The sequence below is a fragment of the Gordionus sp. m RMFG-2023 genome, chromosome 4 (assembly GCF_954871325.1).
Source record: "Gordionus sp. m RMFG-2023 chromosome 4, tfGorSpeb1-WG-v2, whole genome shotgun sequence".
NCBI classification, from domain to species: domain Eukaryota; kingdom Metazoa; phylum Nematomorpha; class Gordioida; order Chordodea; family Parachordodidae; genus Gordionus; species Gordionus sp. m RMFG-2023.
Window position 1 is genome coordinate 23,870,409 of NC_088778.1, and position 15,578 is coordinate 23,885,986.

Here is a 15,578-nt window from a genome sequence, read left to right on the forward strand (position 1 = left end):
GTAGAAATTATTTCTCCAAATAAAGTTAAAAATATGTTTAGAATTGTTTTGGCATATAATTTTAAGAGAAAATTACCATGGTCCACTCAAGGACCTTTCATTTAGTTATAATTTTTAAATATTAATCATTACATAAGTATTCATTAAATTTAAATATGATGATATTTTGCTAAATTTTGATCAATTAAGATAGAGTACAAATATAAAACAGTCAGGATACATTTACAGATTAAAAAAATATTTGAAATGAATACTATTTTACATATCCATTTCCGGTTTTGTACTTCAGTTTTTGGTATTAATAGGCTATTTATCACATTCATTTATATGTTATATAAAAGATCTATTATAAGCTATATATTAAATTTTAAATTATTACTCTCACTGATATTTGAAAATGAAGCAAAACTTAATTCAAAAATATACCATTTTCCCGCTTTTTAAAAGCCCATATCAGAGAGAGTAAGTCATGTATGGAGGTAAATATTTTTTTTAGTTCTAGGAGACTTATTTTGCTTATTTAATATAGATTTCATCATAGATAGGTTAAAAGAACTAACTGGAGATAATGGAACCTCAAAATATTCTAATGAACTTTGAGTATGCCGCTCAAAATGCTTTCAGTGCCTATGATAAAACGATGCTAATAGAATCCATATTGCGACTAGTGTTGTTAAACGGCTAAGCCGAGTCGACTTAGCTACGACTCGAGCCTAGTTTCTAGTCGATAAAATGGCATAGACTCGAGTCGACTTGCTTATTCGGCTCACTTAGTCGACTCGCTTAGTCGGCTCATTTAGTCGGCTCGCTTAGTCGGCTTGCTTAGTCGGCTTGCTTAGTCGGCTCGCTTAGTCGGCTTGCTTAGTCGGCTCACTTAATCGACTCGCTTAGTCGGCTCACTTAGTCGATTCAGAGGTTAGCTTGAGTTTAATTTAAATTTACGCGATAAACACAAAATGATTTGTGTTTTGAAAAAATCGCGGCGATTTGCTTTCGCGTATTAAATCGCGCGATCGGTAACTATGAATGCGATATCATATTTACAGTATTTTGTATTTATCGCGTCTAAATCGCAATCTCAATTGCGCCACTATGAATTCAGGGTAAATAATTTTTCGAGGGGCGTTTTTTTTTAATTTAAAAATTTGATTTTACCGGAAATATATTTCAGTATGTTTAGAATACATATCTTATGAATTGTAGATAATTTTAGTTATCATTTGGGTCATTTATAATTTATACGAAAAATCTAAGAAAAAACGAATAAAAATTATATTAAGTTTAAACGTTCATTACAAAATTTTCTAAAATTCATGGGGTAGATATTCCAAACATGATGGAATAAATTTCTGGTAAAATCAGATTTTCTAAATTTTAAAAAACGCACTCAAAAAATGATCTAAAGCTGAAAAAATTACACAATGCCATTAACATATACACTATTTAAAAATCAACGGCTAATGTGGTGTTATTAGCCCATTCACAGGTAAATATATATTTATAGATTTGAATAAACGTGTTCACTAATTTTAAAAGCATTCCATTTGTAAATGAATGTTGAGCACCAGCGTATTCGATATTTTGCAAGTGAATGAATAATTATATAAATTGTTGTAATTTATAATTTATTTAGATAAGTAAATTAATTGTTGTTCAATCTGTAGTTTGGTAAATATATACTATAAATCGCAAAAACATACATATTTATTAATAAGATGAATCGGCTGCAAAAAGCTATAGTGCATTTCAAAAAAAATACGAATTTTATTATAATAAAATTTACGAAGAGCAGACGAAATTTATGGAAAACAGCAATACTAAGTTATACAAATAATACGTATTTATGATTAATATAAATTTTTATAAACTTTTCTATTCTAATCCAGTGTATTTAAAAATGATAATATCGATATAAGAATTGATCAGTTATTTCATCAAATTTTAGACAATGAAAAGATAGCCGAAACTAAAAAGAATACTGTTATCTTAAGTAATTTTTTTTTACATTATTTTACTAATTTTTCAATAATTACCATAATAAGCTATATTTACTTAGCAGCTAGCTATCAATCTTGAACATATTTTTTGAGACCATTACTTTATCATTAAAATTTTTTAAAAGATAATCATAATTTTTTGTGCCATTCATCATTTGATATTTTTAAGTGTGAGTCAATACCTTTAACAAAATTAAGTCAATGCAGTCGCAATCGAGCTACCATTATTTTAACATTAAAGCCCTTCAAAAATAAGAAAAAAATAATTACGATATTCAAAAGAATCGAATCATTACTTATCGTGCGCACAAATAGGGGGTTTACGTTTTGCCTTCCTTTTAAATAATAAAAAAAAGTAACGCATTCTTTGTTCAAATTGTTGTGGCTTTTTGTTAGCATCGTCAATTCCAAATTTTAACTAAAGTCTCACTTATAGTAAACGCGTTATGATCAAGCAGTTCGTTATTTAACGTAGCGTTATTTATATATTCAAGCCAATAAATAAGTATAATTTATAAATATGGAACATTATGATGATAACGCTATGAAATTTTAAAAACATATGTTGCGACATATATTTCAAAAATTATATATAGCATTAAATAACGCAATGCGAGAACATAACGCGGTTATTATAAATAAGGCCTAAGTTATAAAAAAGAATTGGTTTTTGTAAAATTTACTATAATCTACCTTTTTTTATTTCATTAATTTTCTAAATATTCCATTTTAAAATACAAGTTATTTTTTTAGATTTTATATAATAAATTATATTTACATACTAATGTGGAAATTGAGAATAAAAAAAACTTAAAACACTAATAAAGGATTTCAATGCCCCTCTTCTCTTTATTCTTATCTAGGTGACAAGGTTTTGTCAACTTTTTTTGAGCAGATTTTTAAAAAAAGCTAACTCAATATCATATCCAGAAAAATATCACGTAAGCCCTTAAAATTTTTTCCATAGATGGCGCAAAGGTTTGGACATCTATTAGTGAAATCTCGGGGCTAACGCAGTATTCTATCTAAAATATTGAGTTAGCCATTTTTTTTAAATCGACTCAAATCGAGCCGTTTAACAAGACTAAATTTCTTGAGAAAAAAACCGAGTTCTTAAGGGACTGGTTGCAAAATGAATTTAAAAAATAATATTAAAAGGTAAGTTTGAGTTTTTAAGTGGTTTTTAACGTCAAGCGATATGACTAATTTGCGCATTACAATGCATTATTTATTTTTACAACACATTTGAAACGCAACGATTGAAATGGTCAATTTGTGCGCGCTATTATTCATTATAGTACGACACTATGAATAATAAAACATTATTTGATTTATTATTAAAAATTTTTTTTAAATGTTTTGAAAGTGGAAAACAAGGACTATTAAACTAGTGTTGCAAAATCGATCCACTCAAACCGACTCCAAAACGGCTTAGCCGAGTTTATAGCCAAAAAAAATTGGCTCAGTCTTGGAGCGCGAGTCAAAAATATTTGAGCTCAGGAAAAATCGGCTCAAACTGGAGGGCCAGCCAAAAAAATAGGCTCAACATTGGAGCTTGAGTCTTAAAAATTGGCTCAGCCTTGAACTCAAAATCTGTGTATTATTGCTCAAAATTGGAACTTAAATCCCAGCCAGATCCCAAACAAAAAAATTTTTTTATTTGTCCGGAAAATTAATTTCAATATGTTTTAAAATAAAATCTTACTTTGTTTACCTCCTTTTTTGTATAATGACATCATTTCACTATATGTGTATAGTAAATTTACTACATTTCATCTTTTTCAACTTAAAATTATCAATGTTTGAAGATGTCAACGGAAACACATTTTTTTTTAATGATGATTGCTTTTATCATTTCAAAATTTATAAAAATTTCAAATTAACTAATATGTATTGCTCAACTTTTAATTATTAAAACATAATAAATTTAAGAACAGGAAATCAAAAGGAAAAGGTAATTGAAAATTTTGATTTTGAAATTTTATACGATTAATTCTTTAAAAACATTACGTAAAAATATGTTTATGTAAGTATTCTATTTTCCATAAAAATTTAAACAAAACAGAAAAATAGAAGAAATTTATAAAACGCAAAATTATATTTATAAGGTGGAATTTTTCCATAGAAATTTAAGATAAAAGCAACACTATACTCTTCCTTATTTTTCAATAGTCATATATAATATAGAAGTATATATATTTATTAAGTTCCAATTCTGAGCGATAATACACAGATTACGAGTTCAAGGCTGAGTCAATATCTTCGACCCGAGCTACAAGACTGAGCCAAATTCTTAGGCTCACATTCTAAGGTTGAGCCGATTTTTTCGGCTCGCGCTCCAATGAGCCGTTTTTTTCGGCGAGAGCGAATTTGCATCTACTATTAACGCTATTTAAAAAAAATACGTTATGGCCAACTACTTTGCAAAATAAAGTAGCTTCGCTACTAGTAACTTTATCAAAATCATAGTAAGTTAACATTATATTTTAAATGTAGTGTAACCTTTTTTTAGTATTTCCTTAAGCGTAAATATAGGTGAATAAATAAAATATTGCAGCTCCAATTACATATTATTTTTATAATAGTATATGAAATTTTTATTCATATTCGATAATATATTAATATCACATAATAGAATATTAATTTAATATAATTTTAATCAATATATTTTGTATTTTTAAAAGAATATGTCTCTCAATATTTTCATCTAGCTAAGTATCAAAAAGATCTTGCTAGATTAAAGAAAGAAAAATTAGATGGGACAGGGGTATTGTAATTTATAAAAAGTGGGTTTAAAAGAGGTAACTCTTTAAATATTGTGAGATCTGGGAATATTGATGATCTCAAAAATTTTGTTATAGTTCAATTATTATTTATATAATTATTATTTTATTTTCGTATGTTCTCGTTTTGTTAAATGATTTCAATTTCCTGAGCTAATCAAAGGGGTTATTAATTATCCTTAATTATTGCGTTCATCTCTATTTTCTACCACATCCAATTTTCTCTAAAGAAATAAACTTAAAATACTCCTGATATAAGTTAAAATTAAATTTAAATATTTCCGGGGTTTGTTCTACATTATCTATCTCAAGCTTTATAAATAAGATATCTAAATTAAATTGTTATATATATATATGATTACGAATAAGATGACATCTTCCAAAAATTTAAATAAATGAATGTAAGAAATGAATGGATTTGAATAAATTTAATTTATCCATTTTATTTACATTCACTTCTTTTCTATGGTGTATGTACCCTTTTTTAATATATTTTTTTTTCTCCTAGTTCTTTTTTATGTTTTTCTTCAATTATATATTTTTTTTAATTTAATTTTTATATATCCTCATTTGATTTTTATTTTTAATATATATTTTTAATTCAATAGTGCATAGCATATATCATATTTTAAAATTAAGTATCATCTAACACTTAAAAAAATAAAATTATAAATAATTAAAATTAGTTTATATTCTTCATCATATTAAATTAATTATATTATTTAGCTTAATAAGTAGCCATTTTTTTTTAAGTATAGTTACTCGAAAAAAAATATTAACAGCATTACTATTAAATCTATTTTAAAGGATCAGTCATTCATTGTGGAATAAAGAGAAAATAAATTGAAGGTTCAACAAGTAAAATGTTGTACAAATAAGTTTCGAATAATTTATAACATTATTTGTATTCGATTCGAATTTTCATATCGGCTAATTTTTTATTCATAAAATACGAATAACGAATAATTCGGTTTAAAATGAATTATTATAGATAGAAGTTGGCATGTATTCATTCCTTTATATTTATTTACTATTTAGTTGATGAAGAAATAAAAAAAAGCAAGAAACTTATAACAGAGAAAGAAGATGAAATTGTACTTATAAAGGAACTCATCGTTAAAGAAGTATGTTCATATCATTAACATTGTTGAAGTGTCCTTATATATCTAAATTTGAAATTTTGAAATAAAATAGATATAATAAAAGAATGTTGGGAAATTGGTATAAAAAAATTAAACAATTAAAGTTTATTCAAAATTTCGGAAATGTTATAAGAAAGGGCACTTCAATAATCCCCAAAACGATAATTTTTGGAAAAATATATTTAAAAATTTTTTTTGATAAATTTAGGAAGAAAAACTGAGAATATTAACTGTAAATAATGAATTATTGAGGTACCGGCTTAAAAACTTGAGCCAAAAAATCATAGATTTCGAAAACTCCATTGGTAATTCACAACTACATATGGTAAAATTAATTGACGTGTTCAATTCTATATTATACCTTTCATTAATTAAAGGCGAAGTTAGAAAAATTATTTACGCAAAAATTGGCAGAATTAGAAATGAACTCTAATACACATTAAAGATGATCCCTTTTTTTAAAATAAATTATACATATATTGTTGTTAAATTACGAATATTTTGTTTTTCCAAATATAGTGTCATTTTCATTTTATTTTTAGAAAAAAATAAATAGATATTATACATATTAAGTTTAAAGTAGTATAAGATATTAGCATCCTTTGACAAGATTCCAAAAATAATAAAATAATTGCTTTTCAAATAAATTATAAATATCACTGAAGAGCGTCAAAATACTGTGATTTGCCGCTTTCGGCTTTGTTCATACGTATCAGGGGAAGCACCTCGTTACCCTTTAAACTTTTCCCGTCCTTGTATATAGCGGACGTTCGCGAAATGTCCGGTTGAGATTTGGCATTTTTATTTAAGATATGGCAACTGTTTTTATTAAGGATTTTATCGGGACACGATTGAATATTTCTTAAGTCTCTTACATCTTGATCCGATTTGGGTTCAGGATCCTCTCTATGACCATCGTACAATGTTTGGTTACTCGAATATATTGGTGCTGATAAATCTCCGGGTTCCTTACTGCATACACTCTTTAAATAATCCATTAGTTCTTCTTCCAAATTTTCCTATGAAAATTCATGAATGTATAAAAAAAAAGGAATTAATGACGACTAATATTTAATATAAACCCCGCCTAAGTGTATGACTCAGAAATTGAAGGTCCCGCCTGCAGTCTCGTTAAATGAATTTCAGTCCCGCAAAGAAAATTTAAAAAATCCTGCTTAAAATGCCAAAAATATCAGTCATAAATCTTAAGATTTCATTAAAATAGCGTAAATTTTATTGATATTTTATCATATTTCTTTCTTTTGCCGCTAAATCTTGAAATGAACAACTTTAAAAATGTTAAGATTGTACTTCTAGAACAAGTTCAAGTAGCGAAGAAAACGATATATATTTTAAGTTCATTATATATAATATAATATTTTACATCAATTTAAAAATATATAAGATTTTATAAATATTTTTGCATAAGGTTCTTATAATATTAACCATAATAGCACTAATAAATAATTATCACAAATTAAATTTAAATCTTATTTTAATAATATAAAGGTTATGTTTAAATATTAAAACCCTAATCTGGCTTTTTAATAACTTTACTAGTAACAATTCAATACATAAGGCAAAGTACATAATTTGTTCTAGCAAATTTTACATAAAGTTTGGAGGGCTATAAATATTAATTCAACATGCTAAGTAACATTTACCTTATTTATAAGATATTAATAATTCACAAAAAAATCCAAGATAATTAATAAAACTGTTAGAAGAGATGAAAAAGTTGCTATAGCAAAAGTTTATATGTTTATCATTCTATAACACACAATTTTAGCTATTTATTAGCAGATTGCAGCTTAACCCTTTACAAATCAATATTTACAGATTCTAAAATTGTTTCACACTTGCATTGTAAACGCATTAAAGATACTGTAATTGTAAAAAATATTTAAAGACCCTATTCGTGATACATTTATTTAATTTAACATTTTAAAAATAAAACCTCAACTTCAACAGTTATGCCCGCCAAACCGCAACATATCAATAGGAAACCGAACGCCGAAGCTATGCAACACACGATGAGAGATATGATAAATTTGAAATTTTCTGTGGTACACGTCCTTCTTATAATTGGTTCGTAGTTTATTTCCACGTTTCGACCCGCTCTTTCAGTTTGTAACATTCTTTGCAGATCATTTTTAATGAATTGTTTATCCTCGCGCATTTGATACAGGTAAAAGTCGATATAAGCCAGCTGGGAATATTTTTTTGTCATTTTAAATTAGAAAATATAATTTATATGAGTATTTTATTCTAATATAAACAAAAAAATAGCGACAATTTTTTTATTCAGGTTTTTTGTTCCTTTCTGAATAAAGAAATTGTTAATCCAATGTGTACATAGATTTTAAATAATCACCTAGACTTGAACCAACCGGCATTTTTGAACCGATGGAAAACTTCCTGATGGAATGTCCTTGATTCCTTGGTCAAGGAGTTAGCTCCTGTCTTTGCAGAATCCCTGAAAATAATCAAATACAGTTCCCTAGACCCTTCTTTCTTATTCATACCCATCGCTTGCTCCGTTCTCACCACCTTCGGTAGCAAAGCGCAATGTTTTTTAAAGAATTAGGCAAACGGATTGGTGAAAAAACCGACCAGCCTAAGAAATCCTTTTTCTTAGGACAAAGACTTGATATCGCCATTATTCACTCTAACTTTCTAAGTTTTATCTCTTCCGTCGAATAATCTTCCATGTCTATGCCTTCTTTCTTCCTTTCTCTTTCCTAATTTACATTTTATTTATCGCTTATCCTTTTTCATAAATTCGTAAATTTTATTTTTAATATTTTTCACCTTTATTAATTTTATCTTAGAAAAAATTAATTATATGCTATTACCTTTTGATAACATATTATATCAGCTACTATTAAAATAAAGTAAGTAACCAATGACCTAAAAAGAAATTTATGAAATAATTTTCGCATCATCCGATCAAATCTTGATTTTATTTCCTCAATCATCATTTTTTTTAAAAAATATTAGGGACAATGATATTATATCGAATAGGAATTCATTCAATAAAAGTGAACACAAATGGTAATAAGCTGTATATGCCATTTCGTCTGCACGTAGACAAAGGACACTTAATATAATAAAGGGAAATTTTTTTTTAAGCGGAAATGTAAAAGTCATTTAGTTAACGTGCTGACTACAAAATGGCGTTTAGAAATGTCTCCGATGTATTTTAATTTTTAAATACCGTTAAATAAAGCAGTCGTTAGTCTATGTATACCATTTCACGCTCTTTAGTTCTTGGCCACTCTAAAAGAAGGATAGTTCTATCGATTTGATATACTTCGCCGGAACTCATATTATTCCAATTGAAATTATATTTATAATCTTAAAATCACCCCCCTCCCCCTCATGATATTTTAAAAATTAACTTCTGGACAATATAGTGGAAAATACAAAAGATAAAGAGATTAGAGAATCCATAGGGACTGCAGAGAGTTTTAAGAGCTATAAAAAGATTGGTAGCTAAAGAAAACAATGGTAAATATGGAATAGGAAAAATATGAAATTTATTCCTGTTCAGCCTAGGCAGGAGATATTGAACTAGGACATCCTAATAGAAATAAAGAAAGAAATGAAGAAGAAAAAAAGAACGTGTACATTAAATAAATATTTGTTTTATATTTTTTGGTACCAATAAAGTAAATACGCGGTAAATCTAGAGTAGCCCCATTCATTTGGCTGTTTAGAGGAAGAGCTACATAGACAGCCAGGCGATTGTTTAGAAAAAAAAAGAACCAGAAAGGCCTTAGAATTTAAATTTTATGACGTTTTTTTTTAAAAAAACTAAACAAAATAAAATTGAATTTTAGTTTTTTTTATATTCGATCTACCAATATAAATAAAAACAGTATGGATGAATAATATAAGATATAAAATATTTTTTTTTCTTAATCCTACCTATCCATATATTTCATTAAAGCTATCTTATAAATACTAAAAAGATAAAAACAGAAAACTAAACTTTAAGAGTGTGTCCTGATTCGACTTATTACTTTGACAAGAAACGAAAGAAAAATTATGAAAAGCTAGTTCAAAAGCTGGGCTAAACAGATATCAAAAATAAGTCGAGCCAGGTTATGGTCTAATCATTTTTAATACGAATATCGATTTGCTAATTTAAAAATATACTCTAGCTAAAAAAAAATTAAATGAAAAAACAAAGCATTACTTTCCAAACCAACGAGCCTATGCACCAGAAAGTAGTTATCAATCCAAGAACGAATAACCATTTACCCCATGTAGACCATTCGGAGGATTTTAATCTCTTCCAACTTTTACGCCTTTTCTCAAATTCTAAAAGCGTTTGCCGGCGAATGAAATACAAAGAATTTTTCATCCATTTGTTGGAAGCGGTATCCGAGTCTTCATATATTCTGTGTTCGGCAGCAGTTAACCCCGCCCCACTTAATTTGCTAGGTTTTGGGCGATTTAACTCTTGGTCACTATTTTGTTCGCTTATATCGTCAAGGTTTGTGGGATCATTTTCAATTAGGAATGATAAACGATGATTAGATAAATTCCTCAGTATTAACTCCTCTGAATTATTCATGGAATCTTTATTGTTGAGTCTTTTGTTACGGTGAATAATCTGGGAATTGTCCATACTATCACACTGACAGTATACCTAAATGGAAATATCATTCGTGTCCAATATTTTTATTCGGTTTTTAAATAAATAAAACTTTCGCTGATTTTCAATAAATTTTGTAGCATTAAAAATATTTATTTATTGATGAATTTTTGTAGCATTTAAATCTTTTTGATTGTTGATTAAATTTATAAAATGAATTGCAATAAAAATTAAGAATGTTGACTGATAATTGAGTGTTTATATTGATTAGGAATGCCTATAAAATTACAAATGATCAATATTTCATTTCAGAAAAATAATTTTAATTTTCTACTAATTTTTTTATATTATTTTTCAAATTCTATTTACAAAAAAAAAGAAATTATTTATAAACAAGCTTGTTATTAGGTCAAGATTAATATTTTTCATATCGGAAAAAATAAAATACAATCAATATCAATTATAAATTCAATCGTTAAAATTTACACAAAAATATTTTATATATTAATTTAAAACAAATTATAAAAAATATTTGGTAAGAGAATCGATAATTAACATATTCAATTTAAAAAAATATAAATATCACAAAATTAAATTGCTTCCAAATTTTTGCTATGAATGTTTGGGATTTTGTCGTTAATGTGATTTGACCAATGAGATTTGTGGTACTAGGTATATATTTTATCACGACTTTCCATAGAAGTTGGGGGGGGGGGGATGCAAAACAAAATTACTTCATAAGCATGTTGGAGTTGTAAGAATTAGTATTTTATGTGAATTTTTGGCGTATGACTAATAACTGAGTAACTCTTTTCACTTTGTAAAAAGTGAAATTAAAGCGTTTGTTTCAGGGTAAAGTTTGCTAATATACTGAATTTAATCAATATACACGAATTTATAATTGAATATCATATCAGAAGGATTTTAAAATGAACTAAAAATTTTGTTATTTATAATTAGATCATTTATATTTTACATTAACCCAAATAAATGGAAATTATATATTATAAAATCGCTTCATTTTCGACTAAAATTTAATATTCATAGGCATACCCAATATTTATAAGAAGATATATATTTATTTTAAGATGTGATTAATAATTGCATTTTCTTAAAAATTTATGACGGGAGCACGCTATTACGCTGCATAAGAGATGCGAAATTAATCCTTAGCGACATCACAGCTGATTCGTCACAGCTATAATACTTTTTATAATATAGATAAACAGCTGTGGTGATTTCATCATTTCAGTCAGTATTTATAAATTATACATAATATTATTGGCAGGCTTTTGTAAAATACGCGCAACGATTAATTTAGTATCGCTTGAGCAAATCGCCATTACTATAAAACCTTATTCACAAATAAACCGGTAGGGGGTGTTGCATAATGAAAAAGAAAGAAAGAAAAAAAAGAAAGAAAAGAAAGAAAGAAAAGAAAGAAAGAAATGATTTATATAGTGTTAAAGGAATCTGTTATCCAATTTTATCTAATTATTTTTATAACCGGTGCAATATATTTTGATTTGCATTACAATTTAGTCAATAAAATTTTTTAAAAAACCTTGTCACATTTTTATCATTTTATGGTGTGTCATCAAGGGAAATTAATCCAAAAATAATGTAAAATTAAGTCTTTCTCCAATTTAATAGTAGACCGATTTTAAAAAAAATGGCTCTTCTATTTTCAACATAATTAGAGATAGGCAACTTATTTTTAAAAATTTATTTTAAAATCTATTGAAAAATAAAATAATAAGCAGTCAAATTCTCTCAATGTAACTTATAGTTTTTTCAAACTTAACTCATATTTGTAAAAAGGTTTGGAGATGGAAGAAATATCTGTCAAATTGAAGAAACATTAAAATATAAAACAAAAATCAAATCTAGTTAATTTGTATTAAGATTCTATATCCCTTTAATATTAGCATTTTTTCTTCAAATTGTCCTATAAAATTAATTTCAAGAGCATGGTCATAGCCTGGAATTTCTTTCTGGGGGGGGGGACTTCTTACTTAGGAGGGGGGGAGTTAATATTTTTAAAAATTTGTAAATGTAAATTACAAAATAATACTCGACGATTTTTATTTTAAAATTTTAACACAAATGAATTAAAGTCTAAATTCTGCATTATTTTTTCTCCATAAGCTATTAATATTAAATTTGGTTTAAGTCGATCTTTCGTCGGTTCTCTAATACTCTAGTACTCTATAGAACATATTTTAGTATAGAGAATGAGGCTTCGCAAGAAGTCATTGATACACCAATGATAATGGCTGCTGAGTAGAATTTGTATAATTCCTTAAATCCAAGATGATATTTTTTTTATACATAATATTTACGATATTTTTTAATATTTATGTTTCTTTAACTTTTGTAGCTGATGTAACGTTTCCACATTTAAGTTAAATAATGATTCTAAAATGGGACCATTTTATCTGAATATAAATTAATCAGGGTTAAGGGGAGACAATATTATAATCATCTTGTGTAAATCTATCTAAAACATGATCTTCAATAATTTCATAATAATTCATTTTTTATCAATCTTAAAGATTTGTAGGCGTTTTAAGTACCCTTGATTATATTTGAGGGATGAAATTAAATATTGAGATATAAGTTTTCAGCCATAATTCTTATCAAATCGAAAAGAATTATCATTTTTGTATTTTTTAATATATTAATTTTGGTAATAATAGCACCACTCTTTTAATACCAACTGACTGTAGATATTTAGATTTATTGTTCATAAACTATAATGGCGTTAATTTATATTAACACATTGAGATTAAAAGCCAGATGTTTCGACTGAACCATGTGGGGATACTTCTGAATTAAAAGTTCCATTAGAATATTTCACCAATAACCTTACAATTCTCATAAATAATGTGAGATGTTTCCAAATGACCAGTCCACCTTTGGTCTAAAAGTTTCTTAAGAATATGGCCTATATATTTACAGGATACTTTAAAATGACTAGAAATGCATTGAATAAATTTTAAAAAATATACCAAGACACTTTTTTATTAATTTTTTTTTTTGAAGTGGGGTTTGTACTCCTCCATTTTGGTCAGACATGACCTTTGCACCTTCATATGACTTTGTTATTGCATGCGATGAATTAATATTTAATTCCTTAAGTTGCTTTAAAATACAATTAGTAATGTTCAGCAGAAAGACATTGTAAATTAATAATTTCTATTAGATTTTCTTAAATCTTTTCACAAAAAATATAACGAATATTGTCTCATTTCTTAAGACAAAAAAAAAGGCATCTCATTTTTGTTATATTTTTGAGATATATTCCACCACAATCCCTAGATTAGACTTCATTTTGAATTTGAAGTGATTTATATTGTGCATTTTGGATGTTCATTTCACAATTTAATTTAAATCAGAATCTTTTTGGATGGTGTAAAACACATTGATATAAATAGTCCAGAAGAATAAATTATGTTTTTATCTTTTGCAGAATACATAATTTTTATCATCAAATCAAATATTGATTTAAGATAATAACGATTGCGGTTAATTTGCTGGCTTAGCAGAATTGATATTATTTCAGTGTCCTTATATTAAGATTTTTATCAATAATGTTATTAAATTTAAAATGGGCTGGGTAAAAAAATCCGGGAGAGAAAAAGTATATCATTGAAAATTAATTGTTCATCAGAGTCGGTACCCTTAATTTGAAAATATAAATATTTGATAAAAATAAATATTTAAATTAAGTAAAATATTAAAAATTTAAATATCCGTCTCTGGTTTCATCCATGAATTTAACAATATGAGCGTTTTCATAGCTTTTTTTAAACATAATTATGAAACTATGTTTAAGCAATTGTATATATTTCTAATGCCTTTTACACGGGTTATATTTATAAATGTAGATTATAATTTATCTAGAAGAACAACTATAAATTAAAGTTGTTGAAATATATTTAAAAATCATTTTTAATTTGTTACAAATTGCTGTTAAACTATTTTTATTTGAAATTTTGTCTGCAAGTGTTTCGACATAAGATTAGTTTCATCCTAATGGTATTCATGAGAAAGTTATAATAAAATTACTTTTGGGTGAAAACATAGGTCAAAATTAACATAAATGATATTCAATATTCGAAAATATTATTTATCAAAAAATCCATCAATAAACGTATATTTTATTTTCTATTCAATTTATAAAATAAAATATAGTTCAGCCCGATCCGAGGAAATAGTCAGTCTTGATCAGGAACCCGGAGTGAACCGTAGCGAACCGTTAAACCATTAAACCATTATAAATATTTGAACAATAACCGTGACCTAACCGATATAGTTATTTTTTGAAGGAGTAAAAAGAACATTTATAGAAAAAGATTAAACCGCTTTAGTTTTTATATTTTAGAAATAGAAATAATTTGAATATCCAGAATTATATACACTTGCTTTTATAGTACTGGCGGTTCCCGCAACACAAGTTTCTGTAGAAAGGGTCTTTTTGGGGCTAAAATTTGTGTTATTCTCTCTCATCAAACAAATATGAATTCATTTATATTAGAAAATATATTACTTATGCGTTCAAATAATATATTTAAAGAAGTGTTATATTGAATCTTATATATTTTTTTTATATATAATTCATAGATGCTTATAATAAAAATAAATTAGACGATGGTGTTACTTCAATAAAAAAAAATTTAAAACCGTAATGAACCATTATAAACCTTTACAATTAGCTGAACCGAACTGAACCTATATATATTTTTTCCATGCTATGATATTACATAAAAACGGTTAAATATTATGATCTGGATTCTTCAGTAGCTTCATAAAATATATCTTAGAATCTATATCCAAATTTCTTATATTTCGGTTGAGTAGTTTTATAGATATAAGCATTTTGTGACTGATTGGGGTTTGTGAGACCCCACCAGAGTAAATTTGTATGTTCTATATTTTTTTTTATATTTAAATTCATTAGTGTAATTTTTTTTTTATATTGAAGAATAAACATATTATGAATTATCATGATTATATGATGGATAAGTTATTTTTTTAATTTTATATTTGA

At 26.4% G+C, this 15,578-nt stretch overlaps 1 protein-coding gene across 1 annotated transcript; it reads right to left on the reverse strand.

Moving 5' to 3' along the window:
* Positions 1 to 6,448: 6,448 nt before the first annotated feature.
* Positions 6,449 to 10,775, reverse strand: LOC135928266 (uncharacterized). Its single transcript, XM_065464677.1, has 3 exons — positions 10,124 to 10,775; positions 7,880 to 8,131; positions 6,449 to 6,941 (listed from the first exon to the last, which is right to left on the reverse strand). Exons 1-3 carry the CDS (start codon positions 10,556 to 10,558, stop codon positions 6,579 to 6,581), a joined length of 1,050 nt encoding a protein of 349 aa, XP_065320749.1. The 5' UTR covers positions 10,559 to 10,775; the 3' UTR covers positions 6,449 to 6,578.
* Between the last annotated feature and the right edge of the window lie 4,803 nt (positions 10,776 to 15,578).

Coding starts and splice junctions, on each gene's coding strand:
- LOC135928266 (XM_065464677.1), bottom strand. CDS start 10,558: ATGGACAATTCCCAGATTATTCACCGTAACAAAAGACTCAACAATAAA. Junction 8,132..10,123: donor TAGGCTCGTTGGTTTGGAAA/GTAATGCTTTGT, acceptor AAATATTCCCAG/CTGGCTTATATCGACTTTTA. Junction 6,942..7,879: donor GCATAACTGTTGAAGTTGAG/GTTTTATTTTTA, acceptor GAATTTTCATAG/GAAAATTTGGAAGAAGAACT.